The following is a 22,268-nucleotide window of genomic DNA, read 5'->3' on the forward strand; positions in this document are numbered from 1 at the left end:
AGAGAAAGTGTTGGTTGTGGCTACTCAATCCGAGCTGTAGTTCTAGCTCCAATAAGTGGCTCTAGAATCTTGGGGACATCATTTGACTCTGCTAAACCTCAGTTCTGTCAACTATAAAATGGGGCAATAACACATGCCCTTTGCCTGCCTTGCAGTGGTTGTGAAGAAAATGCTTTATAATATTGAGAACATGTGGCTTCTGATTACTTCCATTTTCTATGTTCTAATAAGTCCAGTTGGATTACTGGACATTGTACAAAATGGGGATAACAACATTTGTGTCTTCTGTTGGATTAAAGGAGATAATATCCAAGAGATACATTCAGCAGCTCCTCCAGTCTAGGTGTCATGGGCATTGAATGCCTCAAGTTTATCTGGTCCAAAAACAGTCTGATCTAACAGTCGGGGACTGCTGGAGCTCTGCTCCTTGAATAGTTACTACTGCCTTTCTAGGTGATGTTGGGCAAGTCTCTTGACTTGTCCGGGTTTCAGTCTTTTCACCTGTCAAATGAAGAGGCCCCCAAGGTCTTTTCTGGTTCTGGTGTTACAAGAAATATCTATTAAGTGTCTACCAAGAGACTGGAGAGTCAAAAGAAAAAGGAAAAGATACCCACACATGCGCATACACGTGTGTTTGTGTGTATACAGTTACTATCCCTTCCATTTCAAGATTTTCCCCATTGTGATTTTCATATATAGCAGGTCAGCATAAGAAATTAAACAGGAATTTGGGGGGAGTTTTGCAGAAGCCACATATGACAAATGAAAGCCAGCAGATGACATGGGGAAAAGTTTAGAAATTCAGAAATGCATATTTAAGGTAAATTTTACAATAAGGTACTGTAAACACTCCATTAAAGAAAAAGGAAAAATTTAAACTACTTCTCTGGTACAAAAGGAAGGCCAAAAAATTGTATGTGGATTTTCCAGATGGGGCTAGAAGGAGGGCACCATGCCCCTAACCTCTGTGATACGGAAGGGATAACTGTGCATATTGCCCTCAAGAAGTTTATATTCCATAGTGGGGAATGTGCTACATCTGTGCATTTATGAACTTTAGCTCCACGAAAAGTTGACTGTGGCCCCCCTCACTCTGTCCCCTCCATCACCACCATCACCACAAGGTGATTCAGTCTCTGGCTTATATTCTAAAATACTTAATTGCAGTCTTTATCTTTCTGTTGCAGACACTCTCCCCAATTCGTTGGACCTGAGCGCTGGCCACACCTGTAAAACTCCGGACTTCTCCCAAAGAGGAGCAGACCCCAGTGGGTCATCAGGGGCAGGGGGGAGTCCAAAGATCCAGGGGACTCCCCAGGCCCACAACGCCAGTTCCTCAGGGATGACCGCAGGGAGGGTCAACCCTTATAGTATAGTGTCCTCCGAAGAAGACGGATTGCATCTAGCCACAATGCCAGGAGCCAATGGCTTTGGCAATGGCAAGATCCATACACGTAGGAAATGTCGCAACCGCTTTGTCAAAAAGAATGGTCAGTGCAACATTGAGTTTGCCAACATGGACGACAAGTCTCAAAGGTACCTGGCTGACATGTTCACAACCTGTGTTGATATCCGGTGGAGATACATGCTCTTGATTTTCTCTCTTGCCTTCCTGGTTTCCTGGTTGCTCTTTGGGGTGATTTTCTGGGTCATTGCTATTGTGCATGGGGACCTAGAGAGATCCCCGGATGAGAGGAACTACAAGCCATGCATTCTTCAGGTGCACGGCTTCATGGCCGCCTTCCTGTTCTCCATTGAGACGCAGACAACCATCGGCTATGGCCTCCGTTGTGTGACGGAGGAGTGCCCCATCGCCGTGTTCATGGTGGTGGTGCAGTCCATTGTTGGCTGTATCATAGACTCCTTCATGATTGGGGCCATCATGGCCAAGATGGCCAGACCCAAGAAACGGGCCCAGACCTTGCTCTTCAGCCATAACGCAGTGGTGGCCATGAGAGATGGGAAGCTTTGCCTTATGTGGCGGGTAGGGAACCTGAGGAAGAGTCACATTGTAGAGGCTCACGTCAGAGCCCAGCTGATCAAGCCCAGGGTCACAGAGGAAGGGGAGTATATCCCCCTTGACCAGATTGACATTGATGTAGGTTTCGACAAAGGCCTGGACCGCATCTTTTTGGTGTCTCCCATTACCATCCTCCATGAGATCGATGAGGAGAGCCCACTGTTCGGCATCAGCAGACAGGACTTGGAAACTGATGACTTTGAGATCGTGGTGATCTTGGAAGGGATGGTGGAGGCCACAGCCATGACAACACAGGCCAGGAGTTCCTACCTGGCTAACGAGATCCTCTGGGGTCACAGGTTCGAGCCTGTCCTGTTCGAGGAGAAAAACCAATATAAGATCGACTATTCTCACTTCCACAAAACCTACGAGGTCCCATCCACCCCCCGTTGCAGTGCCAAGGACTTGGTAGAAAATAAGTTTTTGCTCCCAAACACCAACTCCTTTTGCTATGAGAACGAACTGGCTTTCATGAGTCGGGATGAAGATGATGAAGAAGACGATGATAGTCGAGGTCTGGATGACCTGAGCCCCGAAAACAGACATGAGTTTGATAGACTTCAGGCCACAATAGCCCTCGATCAGAGATCCTACAGAAGGGAGTCAGAAATCTGACCCCTGTTGGTCCAGTCTCTTCTTCTGCTCTTTTCCCCTACAGTCCACCCAGGTTTATGCAGAACAATGTTAAGTGCCATAGGGATGGTTGAAGACTTTAGTAGTGTCTTAGTATTTTCACGTTTCATCGCAATAACCTTGGACGGGTTGGCAGGGAGAGGGATAGGAAGTCACGGGAGGGATTAGACTTCCAACCCTAGCTGGTTGGAGGGGCTTCCTCCAAGGTTCCGTCAGTGGGCCCAGAAGGGGAATGGTCATGCCCCCAGGGGCTGGACCTCATTCAGCCGCCAGGGCTTTTCCCTTGGATGTCTGGTAGGACAGCAAATAGCTCCTTAATGTCAAAGGTTACAAAGAATCTGAATGTTGCACAGCCTGGAACCTAATCAGGTTGGAATGGACTGAAAATTAACCTTATGCCTGGCCAGGAGACACAGTTGAGCTTGCCTGGGGAGGGCAGCTGGGTAGGTGCAATGCTGCACACTGGTTTTTAACTTAAGGGGGAGACATCAGGTTTTTAATTTTTCAACTTAGTGCTGGTGAGACTGTTTACAAAAAAATACATATATATTAAATTAAAATATAATTCCAAAAAAGAACATTTTTTAATTTAAAAAGAAAATAATAAAAGAGAACTTCCCTCCCCTCCAATGGAATGGAACAGCCAAAAGGAGGCCCCGGCATCGGGATGAAGGGAGTCAGGGACACACTAGAAGACTTCCTGGGGCTAGAACTGTCTCTCTTTTCCCTGAGAAGCCTCCATCTATCCCAGGGAAGTGGACACCAGTTCCCATCTGTGGTGTAAGCAACAGCAAGCACAATTATCTATACCATAGCTCACATTGCTCATAAGGAAATTTAGATTCCTTTTGTAATAGAAAAGCAAAACCATACTAATAAGAATAATAAAAATGAAAAAGAATGGTTTGGGGAGTGGGCAGGGTCAAGGGAGGGGTTTGGTCTAAGATCTCTTTGTACCTTACAGGTACATTTCAGTGGGAATCATGCCCTAGTTAAACCCATCCCCCTTCACTGTTTATTGTTTCCCGGAGCCTTTGGAAATGGTAGACTTGCATCGTTGGGTTTGGGTTTTGTATTTTTTTAATGATTTCTTAACTCAACCCCCCAACTCTCTGAACCCCAAGAAATCAACATTGCATTTTGAGTTAAACTAAAGTAGGCTGTTGCTTACTCTGCTTCGGTCTCCCCAGACTGTGATATAACAGGACGAATCCTGGAGAAGGAGTCTATAGACCTCTGACACTCACCAGGTGTGTGACTGGGCAAATCACTCCATCTCTGGGAACCACATTGAACCTCCTCAGTCTGTAGCCCGAGGAGGCTAGATTGGTCAATCTTCCCTGCCCTGGTCTAACTCTAAAACCCTCTGATCTTCCTTTAACAATTGGCACTTTGGGGATTTATGAATTGCCACCCCAGAAAAGTCATGCCATGTGCAGAGGTGTGTCTGTCAAGCTTCCCAGTTAGCAGAAGGAAAAGCAGGAAGAAGACTGGCAGAATGAAAAAAGCACACTCTGACTCCAACCATCTGCACCGTCCCGGCACTTTGAAGTGGGTCGTGCCTTAGAGACACAGAATTGTCCTGCTGAATTTTCTTTTTCCCTAACCATGATTCTCCCTTTTTAAGTGTTCCACGCTGTACTTTGTTTTTTAAAAATCTCATTCTTTCTCCTCTGTCCCCCTTTATGGAGCCTACCTCCTTGGCTAGGACAATGGCAGTGAGAAACCAGCAAGCAGATCACACACACACACACACACACACACACACACACACAGTAACTGCCTGCCCCACACTTTGGAGGATGTTGGTGGAGAGGGACAGGTCCAGATGTCCACAGTGATACTGGAGACCTGCCGTCCCAGCCTCTTTTTACTCCAGAATGCTGGCTATTTTAGGGAAGAAAAAAAAAGCAAAAGGGCAGGGAGGAGGTAGGCTATTCTCTGCCCTTCTGCTGGATGTCCTGGCAGAGGCTTTATCCTCCATTACAAAGTAGAAAGAAAAGGAACTTAGAAAGAGAAGAGCTGTACTGAGCATCCCTAACCAACCTAGGTCAGGTGGTGTCACTCAGGGTTTACCAGAGTGTAGCAAGTCACCTGGTTCAATAGAAAGAGAACCCGATTTGGATTCAGAAGAACTGAGTTCAAATCCTGATCTTACCACTTATCTGTGTGATCTTGGGCAAATCATTTCACCTTTGGGAACCTTGGTTTTCTCATCTGCAAAATGAGGACGTTGGATGAGCTGGTCTCTGAGATCCTATCCAGCCCTAAAAACAATTTCCCTAAAACATTCCTTATAGTCTCCTGCCCTGAGGCAGCCCACCCTTCCCAGAAGCACCTACTAATGGGCAAGTCTGGTTAATTCAGACTTAATATGTAACCTCCCCTGGAAGTGTTTGTATGCCATTTAAAAGGGGAACACAAGAAGAAAGCCCAAAGGAATGGATTTCTAGTAGAATTTGAAGCCCTGTGGATGGAGAGAAATTTGGGCAGGGGGTTATTCTCGGCATCTATGCCAGTAGCCACCTATTCTGCCTATACACAAGGCCATTTATTATTCCCTGACTGACTCCCAGAATGGGCCAGCTGGTTGGCCACAGGAACCCTGAGATAGAGTTACCATGTTTCAGGGCTGGTGACCAAGTGCCATCTGTCCCAAATCTGGCCCAGGAGGCTTCAGAATCCAGACCCAGAAGAGCTCAGTCTCACCAACCAGATTTCAGGAGGGGGAAGGGGTTCTTTGAGGTAGTTGGGAGTCACTGAATAGAAATTCCAAATCCTGCCACCCTGGAATGTTGGCTCTGAAGTTTGGCATCATTTTCAACTTCTTCTTTCCCTCTGACTTGGAAAAAAGGGGGAGGGTGCCCTGGAAAGTCAGTTTTTGAAGGGGCCCGAGAGATTATCTAGTCCATTCAACAGAAGAGACAAATCAGGACCAGAGATGGCAAGAGACATTTAAATGATCACACAGCAAGTTAGGTTCAGGGCCAAGATTAGGACTTGGAATTCCTGAGTCCTGATCCACAGTTAATTCAGTGCAATTGACTTGTTGGGCTTTTTTTTTAATATGAGGTAAGGGAACAAAGGATCTGAGGGAAGGGGCAGGGTAGCATTTGCCAATCATATAAAGATAATCCATGCCCTTTCTCCATCTCCTTCCTCTTCATGTCTCAGCCCTTCTCTCTTGTCTCTTCTTGCTTCCTTGCAGTCGATCTCAACCTCTTCTTCCCCTTGAGGTTCCCCATGACTGAGAGCCATATGACACTGGGCCCATCTTTAGTATTTCCAAGGCAGGAAACTGATGCCTGCCTGGTCTTACCCTCACCCTCTCCAGCTGTCTCAAGACCCAGCCACAAAGGCAGGAGATGACTTCCCACTTCCCTTTTACAGTCTGGGAGAGCTTAAGCAATAGTAAGGGGTGGGAGAGAACTTCTTGGGGGGTTGGGGGTGGGAGTCTGGGTGGAGAGGGCCAGGGTTCTCTTATTTATTTTTAACTGCTTTTAGGTTCTTTCTAAGGTGCAAAAATGCTGCTGTAAGTGTTCTTAGAGGCTTGGTGACTCCTTAAATTATAGGACCTGACTACAGAATAATAAGACCGAATTTGTGTTCAGGTTACAGACAGCCCAGAATTTATCCATCCAAATTTGATGTAATCCAACCGAATTGATATTTATTAAAGCCTACCTAGTTCTGAGCACTGTGCTACACACTGTGGGGGAAGACTAAACTTGACTAGGTCCTTGGGTTATATTCCCCTTCAAAGCAGTCAGTCCCCTGGGAAATCACCCACTGCCATTCCTCCAGCCATTGTTGGTGCTCCTCTTTGGGACTTGCCATCAGAGCCAATTTATAAGCCAAGAAGAACCTAGTCATAGAATCATGCATTTCGATCTGGAAGGGATCTTGGAACCCATCTAGGTCAACCTTCTCATTTAACAGTTGAGGAAACTGAGGCCCAAAGAGTTGAAGTGACTTGCCCAAGGTCACACAAGTAGTAAATAACCAAGCCAGGATTTAAACCCAGGACCTCTGACTCCAAATCCAGTGCTCTTCCCACTGTACCACAGTGCCTCTCGTGACTTCAGAGTCACCATGTATGGTGCGATTTGGGTGGTATGTGTGTGAGTGTTTTTAATCCTCAATAAGATTTCCTAGCCTAATCCCCAACCTCAATCACAAGTCTTGGCACTGGATAGCCATAAAAGAAATCAGAGGGGAAAGAAAAGGAAGGAGGACAGAGGGAAATTTGCCTCCTGTCAGGAAATGCCAAAGAATGTAGAACAGACTCTAAAGGCAAGCTTCCAAAGTGGGGCACCTTCTGAGTAGCTCCCCTGGGATGAAGGACCATTCAGTTCAGTTCAGTCCAATAGCTCTGAAGAAGACTTACTCGGATGGAGAATTCTGGTCTGTTTTTTCAGCCATCAGCCTCCTTACCTCATCATCACCACTCCTTTCTCACAGTGAATATTTGTGTCAAGAGATGAAAAAAGAAGAAATGCCTTTAAGCAAATTATTGCTTTCTAAAGTTTTGATTGCATAGTCTGAACTGAGAGAAAGAGAATAATATAGATGTATATGTATATGTGCATATATATGTATGTATATGTATTTTTAACCCCTGGGATAGATGCAGATTTGTCTGTGGAAAAGTAGGCCCACCTGCTACCTGTCTTCCAGTCTCGATTTCCATCCACTCCTCTTGCCCAGAATGGAGCATACCCACGTGTGGGAAGCAATGGGCCTGGATTATATGTACTTCTCAAACTGGAATGTGATGTCATAGAAATAGGATCAGGAATGTTGGGGACGGGAGGAGGCTACCCATAAGCCCTAAGGGCTTACTCTCCCTAAAATCTCCTTGTGTAAGACAGTGCCCCAGTAGGGGAGAGAGAGAACCAATAGAACACTGGATCCAATTAAAGGATTGGCTGGAAGGAGCATTCTGCTAGAGTTGATGAGCCATTGGCCAAGCCAAGGGAAGAGAGCTAACCTTTGAAAGTCTAGAATGGTCTAGAGAAAGGGCCAAAGCCTGGCCTTGGGCAAAGGGGAGCGCTGCTTTAAAAAAATAGGATGGACAACTTTGGTCCCAGACTTCCTTGGATACCAAGGCTCTAGTGAATTCAGACATGGGACCCCCATCTCCATGACAACTACCTGAGGACTAGTCATGTCTTCTTTCAGAGCAGGTCAGAGTTTCTAGGAAAGGTTGGAGGGAGTTCTGGGATTCACAGATGGAGAACTAGAAGGAATGGCAGAGGTCATCGAGTCCAACCCCTCATTTTACAGAGGAAGAAAATGAGGCTCAAGGAGAGGAAAGGACTTGTTTAAGATCACACAGTTAGTGGCAAATCTGGGAATAGTATGTCATCTCTTAATTCCCAGTTCATTCCTAGCCTTTATCCCTAATTATTCCATATAAGTCAGACCTAGAGAGACAACAAAGCCATTTTAAAGAACTAGACCAGAGTTGAACTACCTAGAAATATTTGGACATTGACCAATGGCAAGATTATCCTTTTTCTGAGGAATAAGGAGGGAAGAGCAACGATCAGACTTAGCCCCTTTGATATCCTTATTCCTAGTAAGCCTAACCAACCCAGAAACTTAGCATTATGGGAGTTTCCTTGCTCCCTGGGTCTTACCTTGGTCTTGAGAATCAGGAAATTTGAGATCTGGTCCTAGATGGCCACTAGCTAGTATGGCCTGAGATAAATCACTTCCCTGCCTGGGTCCTCTTCTGTAAAATGAGGGATTGTATTAGATTGTCTCTAAAGTCCCTTCCAGCCCATATGGTCTAAGTTCTATGACCCTAGTTCAATAATTCAAGATGCATTTCTTAAGCACCTTCTGCATGCAAAGTCCTACAATAGATGTGGAGTGAGACCCAAAGACTCAATACATTTTGCTGCAGAGTTTGTGCTTTGAGTTCTTTGATACCTTGTAGGTCTCCCAAGAGTGTGTAATTACTTTTTTATGTTCTCCAAAGGAAAGTGGAGGCCTTCAGGTTTCAATAATGGTAGCTTTTCCCATGGTTCCCTTGTTTCTTGGCTTCCTCCCACAAAACAAAACAAAAAAGAGAGACAAGACTCAGGCAAGCTTTTCTTCTCCACCACTCCATGTGTTTACAGAAGGGGTGGTGGTGTGGTCACCATGCCACTCAACATGCCATTCCAGGAAGTGGCTGCATCTATTTTGGGGCCTGGAGTCAAGTAGTTGGTAATGATCTAGAAAGGACCATCAATTTACAACTTCTTCCCAACTTAATTCTCTAATTACATCCATTGAGCATGGCTTGCCATCCCACCTGCCCATAACAGACTCCATACCACCAATTAACGTCAACACTTCCAATGGAACTGCCGCTTCCCTGCCTCCTTTAGAAACAGCCCATCCATGCCAGGACTTTGCCATGTCCAATTCCTCCAGTGAACCCCTCAGCTGCCTATGAAAGTCAGCTAACTCACTGGCTAAATGCTGTCTGCATCTTTCTAATGAGACAACCCGACATCTACTCAGGGGCCAGAGCCTGGTCCATGTGGATAGCCTGGGTTACGAAAACAAATAGCAGTTATTAGTGAAGGTGCCACCCTGCTCCTTCCTCCTAGCACCCTGCTCCACCGTCTGGATGGCAAGAAGTCTTCCCTGTCCACCCAGCTGGCCCCTGAGCAATCCAGCTGTCTCTGCAAAGGGAATCTAATTTGGAGCATGAGCACATCGGGACCTGGGAGCCGAAACTGCAAAGAGGGCCCCATCCTCTTTCCTTCTTCAAAGTCTCTAGTGCTCTTAGACAAGAGGGCCGGGACAGTCACTAACCCTTAACCTTTTCCTGTTCCCATGTGCTCTGGTACCTGCTTGACCTACAAACCTTTCTTGGGTGGAAGATGGATTCAGAGCTGCCTTTTTTGTACCATTAATCAGGCAGAACAAATGCATTTATTTTAAACTCTTCTACCTTTTTTGGGTTCCCTTTTTTGCTTGTGCTGAAAACCAAAATAGTTTTTCCCTCTTTATTGCATTTAAAAAGAGAGAAGTGGTCAGAGCAGCAATATAGATATAAATGTGTAATACGCACACACATATACTCCATCCTCTGTGTATGTGTGTGTGCTCGTCAGGCGGAGACACGAAGCGGGACAGGCGATGCGATCTCCTTGTCTGGTTCCTTAGCCTCTCAGCCCTTGAGACAGGAGGTCCATGGCAGGCAGAGGACAGAGCGTCCAGCTCTAATCCCCTAGTCTGGCTTGGCTTTGCTGAAGGAGAGAGTCCCACCTCAAAGAGAGAAGGTTCAGTTGTGAACTGAGAGTGTGTGCTCATGTATGAGTGTGTGTATGTGTTCATGTGTTTGGCAATCAGCAGGATGGGGCGGTCTTCAGTCAGCTGACCCATCACTGGTCCTCTGTTTCTCACAAATTACTAGCCTGCCCACCCCCACTGTCCAAGGTCCCCTGAGGAGGTGATGTTGGGGCATATGAGTCCTGGGCTCAGAGGGAAGCTGTTCCCTTGGGGTGGTCAGAGAAATCAGCAAGGGGGGCATTTTCCACCTAGAGTGTGTTTTATTGCACATATGTTTCAAATATGTGTGATGCTATATGATATAAAATCTATTTTAAATGATAAAATCGGAGAATTTTCATGTTATTTTAAATACATAGCAACTATCTAAAACCTAGGAAATAAGACTAGATGACATTAAATGCATTTTGAGCTCTTGAAAATCTTTTGTGTCAGTCTCTATGTTTTAATCATCCCTCCTTGTCTTCCCATCCAGGTAATTATGGTTCCAGCTGCATTTTAAAACTATACTTTCAGGGGCAGCTTAGGTAGCTCAGAGGATGGAGAGCCAGGCCCAGAGATGGGAGGTCTTGGGTTCAAATCTGGCCTCAGACAGAGCTGTGTGGCCCTGGGAAAATCACTTAACCCCTACTGCCTAGCTCTTACTCTCTTTTACCTTGGAATCAATACACAGTGTTGATCCTAAGACAGAAGGCAAGGGTTAAAAAACAAAACAAAATTACACTTTCTGTGCTATCCAGCTCTTCAGATTGTTGACTTAACAAACATCCTCCTTGCTGAAGTTTCCCAGGAACAAATTTCTGCCTGGGAGAGGAAATTCTCTTTTCGTGGGACTTTCTCTTCAATCAATCAAACAATAAAGAAATCTTTATTAAGAATCTACTTTGTGAAGGGCAGCTGGGTGGCTCAATGGATTAAGAGTCAGGTTTGGAGACAGGGAGGTTCTGAGTTCAAATATGGCCTCAGATACTTCCTAGTTGTGTGACCCTGGGCAAGTCATTTAACCCCTATTACCTAATCTTTACCACTCTTCTATTTTGGAATCAATACACAGTATTGATTCTAAGATGGAAGATAAAAGTTTAAAAAAAAAAAGAATCTACTATGTGCTAGGCACTGTGCTAAGAGCTAGAGATACAAAAGGAAGCCAAAGGATCTCCCAAGCTAATGAGAGAGAGAACATGCAAATAAATATATTCAAAGTAGGCCATAGGTAGGATACTTGGGAAATAATCGCCTGAGGAAGGCACTCGACTTAAGAGATTGGGAAAGACTTCCCATAAAAGATGGGATTTTAGATGGAACTTAAAGGAAACCACAGAAGATGAAGTTGAAGAGAATGACCATTCTAGGTATGGAAGACAGTCAGAGAAAATGCCTAGAGCTGAGAGATAGGGTGGCTGGTTTGTAGACCAGTCAGGAGGCCAGGATTACTGGATCAAAGTATGTGTGAAGGAGGAAGGTATAAAAGGACTTGGGGTGGGGAGTGGGGGGGAGTAGGTGATTCAGTAGATTGAGAGCCAGACCTTGGGTTCAAATCTGGCCTCAGACACTTCCCAGCTGTGTGACCCTGGGCAAGTCACTTAACCCCTATTGCCCAGCCCTTACCATTCTTCTGCCCTGGAACCAATACACAGTAGGATTCTAAGACAGAAGGTGAGCATTTATTTAAAAAGAGAGTGAAAAGCTGGGGAACCAGTGGAATTTATTGATTGGGAATGGAGAGCAGGTATGTGTGTGCCATAATCAGACACATAGGCAAACAATGTGGCTGAACAGAATATGGATTGGATGGGGAGAGACTGGAGACCAGTGGGTGGCATGAGGAGATGAGGTCCTGCACCGGAGGAGCAGCGTCAGGAGGGATGGGTCGAGTGTACTGGGGAGATGTTCTGGGGAAATTGGCAGACCTTCACCACAGATGAGCTATAAAGGGTTGGGGGGGGGATGATGAGGAGTCAGAGATGACTTCTAGACTCTGAGCCCATGAGGGAGGGGGGTTCGCTCTACAGTAACGAGGAAGGGAGGAAGGAGACAGAAAAGTTAATGAGCTCCATTTTAGATGTTTAAGATGTCTACAAAGTAGCTGGAGAAACAAGATTGGAGGTCAGCAGTGCTTCTGGGGTGGGCATAAAGATGATTAGATAATTAATGTAATTAAACTAGGATAAAATTAAATTAAATAATCATTAAATCAAGGGAGCCGATGAGATCATTAAGGGAAGCAACCCAGAAGAAGAGAACCTGAGGGCCCAGGACCCAACCCCTGAGGGACAACTACAGTTAGAGGGTGTGATCTAGAGAAGGAGCCAGCAAAGGAAACAGAGAAGGAGCAGTGAGAGAGGTAGGAGGGAAACCAGCAGAGAGTGGCGTCCCAGCAAACTTAGAGCGCAGAGGGGTTTAAGGAGAAGAGGGGGGTCAAAAGTGTCAAAGGCTGCAGAGGGCTCAAGGGGAAGGAGGATTGAGAAGAGACCACTGGGTTGGCCAATGAGGAATCCTAGGTAACGTTTGGAGAGAGCACTTTCAGTGGAATGATCAGGTTGGAAGGGGTTAAGAAGAACATGAAAGAGAAAGTGGAGGCACTTATTAGGGAAAGGCTTTTCAAGGAGCCTAGCTAGAAAGGGCAGAGAAGATCCAGGATGATAGCCCAGACAGAAGGAACAAGGAAAGGTTTTTAAGGATGGGGAGACGTGGGCATGTTTGTAGACAGTTAAGAAGGAACTGGCAGACAGCGAGACATTCAAAATAAATGACAGAGGGGGCAGCAAGAAGGTTTAGTGGTTTGAGAGCCAAGCCTACAGATAGGGTTCAAATCTGACCTCAGACACTTCCTGGCTGTGTGACCCTGGGGAAGTATCCTAACCCCCTTGTCTAGTCCTTACTGCTCTTCTGCCTTAGAACCAACATAATATTGGTTCCAAGATGGAAGGTAATAATTTTTTAAAAAGAAATTTTCTATGTGCCAAGCATTGTGTTGAGTTCTGGGGATACAAATACCAAAGAAAAAGACGGTCCCTGTCCTGCAAAATCTCACATTCTAACGAAGAGACAACACACAAAGGGGATGACTGTTTGGCTGACTTGCCCAAGGACACCTAGCTAGTGTCAGAGGCAGGATTGAAACCCACTTCCTCTCAATCTGCAGCTTTTTCAACTAGAAGTCACAGAGTAAAGCTAGCAGAATTTGCACCCAGGACTCCTGATTCCGAGCCCAGTGCTCTTTGCCCTACACCATGTTGCCTTTTCCTGAGTCACACCAAAGTCACATGAGCTCAGGCTGATTTGTCCTTAGAATCAGTCAGGGCCCTCGATTGTTGATAATATTTTGAAAAAAATTGAAAGCTCAGAGCAGACCCATTCATAAAGCTGGAAAGGTCCTTAGACCATAGAACATCAGAGACAGACAAATTGGAGCAGAAAACACCCAAAACAGTGCTGGAAGATCCTCTGGAACACAGGCGTCCTTCTAAGATCACTGTCACCACAGATGATCAGGAACATTTCTGGGACGCAGCGCTTCTGAAATGGTGTCTCGACAAGCACATTATAATTAAATCTCACTGAGTTAAAAAGAAAACAAAACAGAGAGGTGTCAAGCATGAAACTCTCTCAAGTATTGCTTAAACCAGATTAAAATGTAATTGGGAAAGAGTTGACAAACTAAATAAAAAGATAGCAAAACAGAGCTAACAACGCTTTTAAACTATCAACAGGCAGGCAGTCCACAGGGTCTTACGTAAGGATTAGTGGCCCGTTTCTATTTGAGTCTGTTTTGCTTTTTTAAAATAAACCCTTGCTTTTTGACTTAGCACCAATTCTAAAACAAAAGGGCAAGGGCTAGGCAATGGCAGTGAAATGACTTGCCCAGGGTCTCAGTTAGGAAGTATCCAAGACTAGATTTGAACACACTATCCACTGTGCCACCTCCACAACCCTCTGAGTTTGACACCACTGCCTTAGAATAAAGACAATTTATTAGAGCTAGAAGGATCCTTAGAACACAGCCTAGAATCTGGGACTCAGAACATAGCATGTCAGAGCTAGAACAGAGATTGGTCTATATAGCACATAGAATTTCACAGTTGGAAGAGATCTCAGAACACAGAATGTTGCAGCTGGAAGAAACTTTGGAACACAGAACAGGAGAATGAGAAGGATCCGTTAAAAAAGTAACATAGTCTATCGGAGCTAGAAGGATCCTTAGAACATAACCTAGAATAATGGACACAGAACTTTTCATATCAGAGCTAGAAGGGAACACTTAGTCTATAGCTCATAGAATTTCACAATTGGAAGAGATCTCAGAACACAGAATGTTGCAGCTGGAAGAAACTTTGGAACGTAGATCAAGAAGGATCCTTTTAAAAAGTAACATAGACTATCGGAGCTAGAAGGATCCTTAGAACATAACATAGAATAGTGGACACAGAACTTTTCATATCAGAGCTAGAAGGGAACATTTAGTCTATAGCTCATAGAATTTCACAGTTGGAAGAGATCTCAGAACACAGAATGTTGCAGCTGGAAGAAACTTTGGAACGTAGATCAAGAAGGATCCTTTTAAAAAGTAACATAGACTATCGGAGCTAGAAGGATCCTTAGAACATAACATAGAATAGTGGACACAGAACTTTTCATATCAGAGCTAGAAGGGAACATTTAGTCTATAGCTCATAGAATTTCACAGTTGGAAGAGATCTCAGAACACAGAATGTTGCAGTGGGAAGAAACTTTGGAACGCAGAACAGGAGAATAAGAAGGATCCTTTTAAAAAGGAACATAGACTATCAGAGCTAGAAGACATTATAGAACTTAGAATGTCAGAGCCAGAAGAGACCTTAGACTATGGAACACAGGGTGTCACAGAAGGAAGGGACTTTGGAACACAGAAGATGTGAGATGGCAGCTGGAAAGAAGGACCTTGGAGATCATTGAGTCCAGGGGTCTGTACCCCTTTTTTTAATCATAGACCCTTTTAGCAGCCCCATAAAACTTAAGGCACTTTTCTTAGAAAAGTATTTTTAAATGCATGAAATAAAAACCTCTGTTACAAAGGTGACTGATTCTATTGAAATACAATTGGAAATTTCCCAGAATCACTGACATCCATCGATGAAGCCCCAAGCTTTGTAATCTCAAATTTAGTCCAACTTCTTCAAGATCCATCAGGGTATGTGTGTGGCTATATATACAAACACATTCAAATATATTTACATGTATATATACAAAATAGATATAGATTTCTATATCTCCCCATATATCAATGTATTTATATATATATATATTTCACACATACACTATATATGTATATAAAACTATACACATATAGGTACAGTTAGATGGTGTAGGGGATAGAAACCAGGGCCTGGAGTCAGAAAGACTCACTTTCCTGAATTCTAATTTGGCCTCAGACACTTACTAGTTGTGTGACCCTGGGCAAATCACTAATCCTGTCTCCTCAGTTTCCTCATCTGTCAAATGAGCTGGAGAAGGAAATAGCCAACCACTCCAGAATCTTTGCCAAGAAAACCCCACAGAGGGCCACAAAGAGTCAGACACAACTGAAAACAACTGAACAAAACACACAGCACACACACAAACACATTCCACTGACTTTTGGGGGTCTTCTTCCTGGGATTCCGTTGACTTTATGTCAGAAGAAGAAAACACTGCAGCCCGAGGGTACCTCGAGTCTTGGTCATGTTGTTGTCCTTCATCACCTGCCCCCAAACAAGAGCATTTGGGTGGAAAATAGCTTTGGTTACAAGGCTAATTCTGAGCCTCTTCACATGCCGTTGCTTTTCATTTTCTTCCCAGCTGAAAACAGCTCCAAATTAAATCAAATCAGCTGATGTTCATGGAGTGCCTAGAACACTGAAGCTGGTATGGTAGATGTAATGGGAAATCAAAGATGAATCAAATGGAGAGGCAATTTTTTAAACCCTTCTGTCTTAGTAACAATTTTACAACAAAAAAGTATCAAGGGCTAGGCAATGGGGATTAAGTGACTTGCCCAGGGTCACATAGCCATGAAGTGTCTGAGGCCAGATTTGAACCTAGAACCTCCCATCTCTAGACTCTGCTCCCTATCCATTGAGCTACCTGGCTGCCCCATTTCCATTTTTCAGGATGAGGAAATTGAAGAGATAGACAAAGGCTAAATGACTAGAGAATATCATGGTACAGATTTGAACTCGTGACTTCAAGTGCAAGATTAACTGACAAATATCTAGGATGGACAATAAATAAGTGCTCTGGAAGTTCAGAGGAGGAAGAGATCACTATGGTCGTGGGCATCAGGGAAGGCTTCCTGGAAGAAGCTGAATTCCATACAAACCTTGATGAATGAATAGTATTTGGCTAGGCAGAAAGAAAGTTGAGAGGCTCCCCAGACATAGGGGGAATGTGCTGGAGCAAGAGAAGCACCAGATGTGTTGGGGGAATAGTGAGGTCCAAATTGTCACTTAACCCCCATTGCCTAGCCCTTAGGATTCTTCTGCCTTAGAACCAGTACTTGGTATTGATCCCAAGACTTGGTAAGAGTTTTTATTTACTTTTTTAGAAAAAGAACATAATCCCTGCCATCAGCAATTGAGTAGGAGATGATGCCAGCAGGTGCCCTCTTCCTCCTGGGAACTAATACACAGTATTGATTCTAAGATGGAAGGTAGGGGTTAAAAAAATGAAATCAAAGGCACTAAATTCAAACCTCAGCTCCATTGCATATTGGCCATGTCATCTAGAACAAGTTATCAAACCTGTCTGACCCTAGTTTCCTCATCTGTAAAATAATGGGTTGATGGGGACAGCTGGGTGGCTCAATGGATAGAGATCCTGGGTTCAAATGTGGCCTTAGCCACTTCCTTTCCACGTGACCTTGGGCAAGTCATTTGCTTATCCCTTATGGCTCTACTGCCTAGGAACCAATACAGTGTTGATTTTGATACTGAAAGGCAAAAAAATAAAATAAAAATAAAAATAAAATAATAGGCTGAAGAAGGAAATGGCAAACTGCTTCAGTATCTTTGCCAAGAAAACCCCAAATGTGGTCCCGAAGAGTCAGGCACAACTGAAACAAAAGAGCCACAAAATTCTTTGGTGGTACAGTAAGTGGTAGCACTGCCCTTGACACCTATAGCAATTATCTATGGCAGCAAGAAGAGGTCAGAAGGGAAACTCAAGCTCTTCTTCCTACCAGGGAAGCTGGACTGACTAAATCCACACCTCGCCCAACCGGCAGTCCCACATCCCAAGCCCCACCTGCCCCTGTTCTTCCTCTTGCTTTTCAGGGTCCACTGGGAAAGGCCATGGAATGGCTGAGGCGGGGTCACTGGAATGCAGAATTGGATATGGTCCTGCCCAGCGAGAGCCATCAGAGTCCAGATGTAGTTCTTCAGAAACCAGAACAGCCACAGCCCTCCCCTCGCCAAACCGTGGGACCAATCACACGACCGCAGTGAAACACTGAGCTTCCTTTCAATAGTAACTCTATTCTCACCAATTTTATGGTCTCAGTCAGTAAATTATAAGCCAATTAGCACCGGAACCACGGAGTGAGTGACTAAGAACACGCTCACAGGGAATCCACTCAGAAACAAAGAATATTACACCGAAGGGAAGTTTCGAGGATTAAAGATTTAATTGGGCTGTTTATTACATTCTAATTTAATTGATCACCAGAGGTAGAGATGGGTGAAACCTTAGAGGTCAATTCTTCATCTCATTTTACAAATGAGAAAACTGAGGTTTGGAGACAGGAAAGGAATTAATTACACAGAGATAAACAGGAGGGCTAGGGTATGTTCTTACCTCCAGAACTTTTCCTTCCTTTTAAACAGAAAAAATAATAGTAAACAAAGCTAGAAGGCTTGTTTAATACCATCTGAGTGAAGCTAGACAAATACTTCACCTCTCAATGCCCCTAGGAGACTTGCAAAAGCTGTGAGTCACAGAGCAGGTACCATTCGAGGAAGTATTCCTCTTTGTCTCAGAGTTCAAGTCCTGATAAACAATATAAAAAATGAAAGCAAGTCATGTATCACATATAGTTCCTAAGGTGATGAAATCTTAGATTTAATGTAAAACCCCAAACAATAACTAGTTATGGACTCAGTAAGGTTAAATGATATCCCAGTTTGCTTCATTGATTTCAATAAAAGCCCTTGTAACTAAGGAGGGAATCGTTTCTCCTTCCCTCCCCCTCCTCTCTCATCCCCCTTCTCTCCCTCCTTCCCCCTATTTCTCTCTCTCTCTCTCTCTCTCTCTCTCTCTCTCTCTCTCTCTCTCTCTCTCTCTCTCTCTCTTTAATTTTCTCTCTCTCTCATTATACTCATTAGTTATTTTGTTTTCAGGGGCAGCTAGGTGGCCCAGTGGCTAGAGAGCTGGACCTGAAGATGGGAAGTTTCTTGATTCAAATCCGACCTCAGACTTCATGACCCTGGGCAAGGCACTTGACCCCATTTGCCTAGCCCTTACCCCAATTCTGCCTTGAAACCAATGCTTAGTAGAAAGTCTAAAACAGACAGCAAGGGAGAGAGAGACACAGACACAGACACAGACACAGACACAGACACAGACACAGACACAGACACAGACACAGACAAAGACACAGACACAGACACAGACAGAGATACAGACACAGACACAGACACAGAGAGAGGAAGGGAGGAAGTGTGAGGAAGGGGAAGAAAGAAAACCTAATATTTCTTTCTTTCTTGTCATTGATTGGAATGAAGCTTTATCCAAAAAATATAACATCCTCATTAGTTTTCTTGATTTCATGGATCTTAAAAATCCCCACAGGGTTGGCAGAATATGAGGGAGACCTCAGGAGTAGACCCTTAGAGTAAATGAATATCATCAGGAATGAGGGCTGTCTAGGATAAGCAGATCCTGAGATCGCACGGTCCTAGATTTGGAGATGGAAGGGATCTTACAAATGTGATCTGCTTCTATGGGAAGAATGTCCACATCATAAAATAATATATACTAGATGGAAGATAGACACCGTCCCCAAATCCTCAGGAGCTCTCCATAGTGACAGAACTCGATGGCCAGGAGCAAAGATTTCTCTAACACATAGAACACAACTCAGTTGGCCCAAACTCAGGCTATTAGGAGAAGATCTCTGCTGGTCTTGGAGCTGGCTAATCTAGGAAGAAATTTTCAGGCAGCCTAGGCACATCGGTGCTCCATATGTCTTTCTTTATTTAGCTAGGAAAGAAGACACCAGGGAATACCAACCAGATGGCTTGCATATTGGCCATCCAAGCCCTAATCACAGCCACGGTAGGAAGGACACTGATCGCTACATAATGCTAGAGTTAATACACCCACACATATTTAATTCAATTCAGCACCCATGTGTGGTGTGTGTAGTACCTACTGGGTAACCTACTATTCTGAGAGAAGCAGCATGGAATAGACCAGTGGTGTCAAACTCAAAGAGAAATGGATCTCCACCTGCCACAGATTGACTTAGAAAATCACAAATTAACATTATCTGTGTTATGTTATATTTGTATTATCTTATTAAATATTTGCCAATTACGTTGTCATCTGATTCTGATCACTGGAGAAAGTTGAAGTCCACATACACTGCTTGATTCCCTGGAAGTGAGTTTGGTATCTCTGGTGGTTAAGAGAGAACTGGCCTCAGAGTCAGAAGACCTGGGTTCAAGTCCACTCTTAAAAAAAAAAAACCCTTACCTTCTGTCTTAGAATTAATATTAAGTATCCATTCCAAGGCAGAAGAGTGGTAAGGGATAGGCAATTGGGGTTAAGTGACCTGCTCAGGGTTGAATAGCTAGGAAGTGTCTGAGGTCACATTTGAACTCAGGATTTGCTGTCTCCAGACCTGACTGTCTTTCCACTGAGCCATCTTGCTGCCCCTCTTAATATTTTCTGGTTATATGACCCTGGGCAAGTCAATTAAATTCAGTTTCTTGGGCAACTCTCTAAGTCTACAAATTACAACAGAAACATCAGTCAATTAGTAAATACTAATTTAGTGCCTACTACGTGCCAGGCACTGTACTAAATACTGAGGTACAAACATGAAAAAAGACAATCTTTGCCCTCCAGGAGCTTACAATCTAATGGGGAAGGTAATGCCCAAAAGGACCTTGAAAAGGGAGAGAAAGCATCAAAAGCACCCATTGCAGGAAGCATGGTAGAAAACTCTGAAAAGTCCCAAGATCGTTCAGCCAGGGGAGAAATGAGAGGTTCTGAGCTGGGCTCCCTCTGTAAATGGAGGTTCTCAAGCTCATGACTCCACTCTCCATCAGAGGGACAGAGGATGGTGATGAGGTGTGGAGAACCAGGACTGAGGACATCTTGCAGAGTGATTAGGTTTTCCCAATATTGAGCTTCCTAGAACATGGTGGAAGTCGGTCAAGTCCCACAGTAGTATAGCCAGGTGAGAAATGAGTCTATATGAATTAAGACTGGGAGTTTCCCTGACTGAGAATTCCCTGTGTTAATGAAATCATAGATCTAGTTTTGAAAAAGTCAGGGCACTGTGCTAGGCACTAGAGATACCGTTAAGTCGTTTCAGTTGTGTCTGACCCTTTGGGACCCCATTTGGGGGTTTTCTTGGCAAACGTACTGGAGTGGTTTGCCATTCCACCTGATTTTATAGATGAGGAAACTGAGGCAAACACAGCTAGAAAGGGTCTGAGGCCAGATTTGAACTCAGGAAGCTGAATCTTTGAGCCCAGCACTCTATCCACTGTACCATCTCGTCTCGGGCGTTGGAGATACGAGGTGAAAAACAACCTAGTCCCTGCCCTCAAGGGGCTTACAAATCATATGTGTATATGTGTGAGAAATAAAAACTACATACATACAGTAATGTATTTCTTTTTTTCTTTTTTTTTCTTTTTTAAGCCCTTACCATCCATTGTAGAATCATGATGGTATATAGAGTCCAAGGCAGAGGACCAGTAAGGACCAGGCAAGGGGGGTTAAGTGACTTGCCCAGAGTCACACAGCCAAGACATGTCTGAGGCCACATTTGAACCCGGGTACTCCTGATTCCAAGACTGGTGCTCTATTCACCAGTAATGTATTTCTTCTGGTGTTCTTCCCCTCTACCATCTAGGAGGAGAGACAAGCCCATTCTAGGATTTCATTCTCCCGAAGGAAGCTCTGGGACTGAAATTATGTTGCCTAGACCCACAGAGACTTGATTTGGGCAGGAACCCACCACTCTAGTTTCAGCAGGGCCCTCATTGGGGTTCATAGTTTTATAAGCAGATTGCAGTCAGGGAAACGCCCAGACCTAGAGCAAATAGATAGAAAGATAGCAGCAGGCCGACAGGTCCTAGGGTTCAGTTCCAAAACCAAAAGGCTTATTTTGTTCTTTATTGCTAACATGCAGAGAGGAGGAGCAATGGAGGCAGAATCCTGCCTGTTTCTGCTTCCTCCAACTCCCCAAACTAATTCATCCCCCATTGAGTGCCTGAAGAGTTAATGAACCAAACCCTATGACCCAGGGCTAGCTCACACCCCAGAACAGGGCACTCAAAGTAGAACTCCTCTAGGTACTTCCAGACAGGGATCCGACCTGATTTCTCTCTCATTCCTTCCCACCAGCAAATGGAAGAGGAAGAAATCAGTCACAGAACCCATGATCTTATGCCTCTATTTATTCTCTAGATTGGGGAAGACAGGAAGGAGATGGGGCTAAAAGGCAGAGAGAGAGAATTTATCCAGCCCCAGGAAGCTGGGTAATGCACTTATAAGATGCTCAAGACAGTGCGGTAGAGGGGAAAGTGTTCTTGTTTCTTTAAACACTTTCTGTCTTAGGAACAATAGTAGACAGACAGATAGGATAGGCAGACAGGCAGACAGAGATAGGTAGACAGACAGGCAGACAGACAAACAGACAGAGAGAGATCAACAGACAGATAGACATACATAGATAGATAGATAGATAGATAGATAGACAGACAGACAAATGGACAGAGATGGATGGGTGGGTGGATGGATGGATGGTTAGATGGATAGATAATATAAATATCATATATAGTATCTATACATATATGTGTATTTATACATATAAAAATACACAATATAATATAGTATCAATTATAGGATCACCTTCTAAGGCAGAAGAGGAATAAAGGCTAGCAACTGGGATTAAGTGGTTTACCCAGGGTCACACAGGAAAGATTCCTGAAATAGAAGTCAAGAAGAGGTAGCTATGGGGCTCAGTGGTTTAAGAGTCAAGCCTAGAGACAGGAGGTCCTGGATTAAGATCTGGGATAAAACACTTCCTAGCTGTGTGACCCTGGGTAAGTCACTTAACTCCACTACCTAG

The 22,268-nt window shown here is 44.3% G+C and overlaps 1 protein-coding gene across 3 annotated transcripts in view; it reads left to right on the top strand.

The window, feature by feature from the left end:
• The window catches only part of LOC100012029 (potassium inwardly rectifying channel subfamily J member 12), a 126,590-nt gene extending 116,222 nt beyond the window's left edge, over window positions 1-10,368 (top strand). For all 3 annotated transcript variants that reach the window (XM_056806427.1, XM_056806426.1, XM_016423946.2), the window contains exon 2: window positions 1,188-10,368. In XM_056806427.1, coding sequence (XP_056662405.1) covers window positions 1,343-2,635 — 1,293 coding nt within the window. In that variant the 5' untranslated portion in view covers window positions 1,188-1,342 and the 3' untranslated portion in view covers window positions 2,636-10,368. The remainder of the gene's footprint in view (window positions 1-1,187) is intronic.
• The last annotated feature ends 11,900 nt before the right edge of the window (window positions 10,369-22,268 follow it).

The sequence above is a fragment of the Monodelphis domestica genome, chromosome 7, assembly GCF_027887165.1.
Source record: "Monodelphis domestica isolate mMonDom1 chromosome 7, mMonDom1.pri, whole genome shotgun sequence".
Lineage (NCBI taxonomy): Eukaryota > Metazoa > Chordata > Mammalia > Didelphimorphia > Didelphidae > Monodelphis > Monodelphis domestica.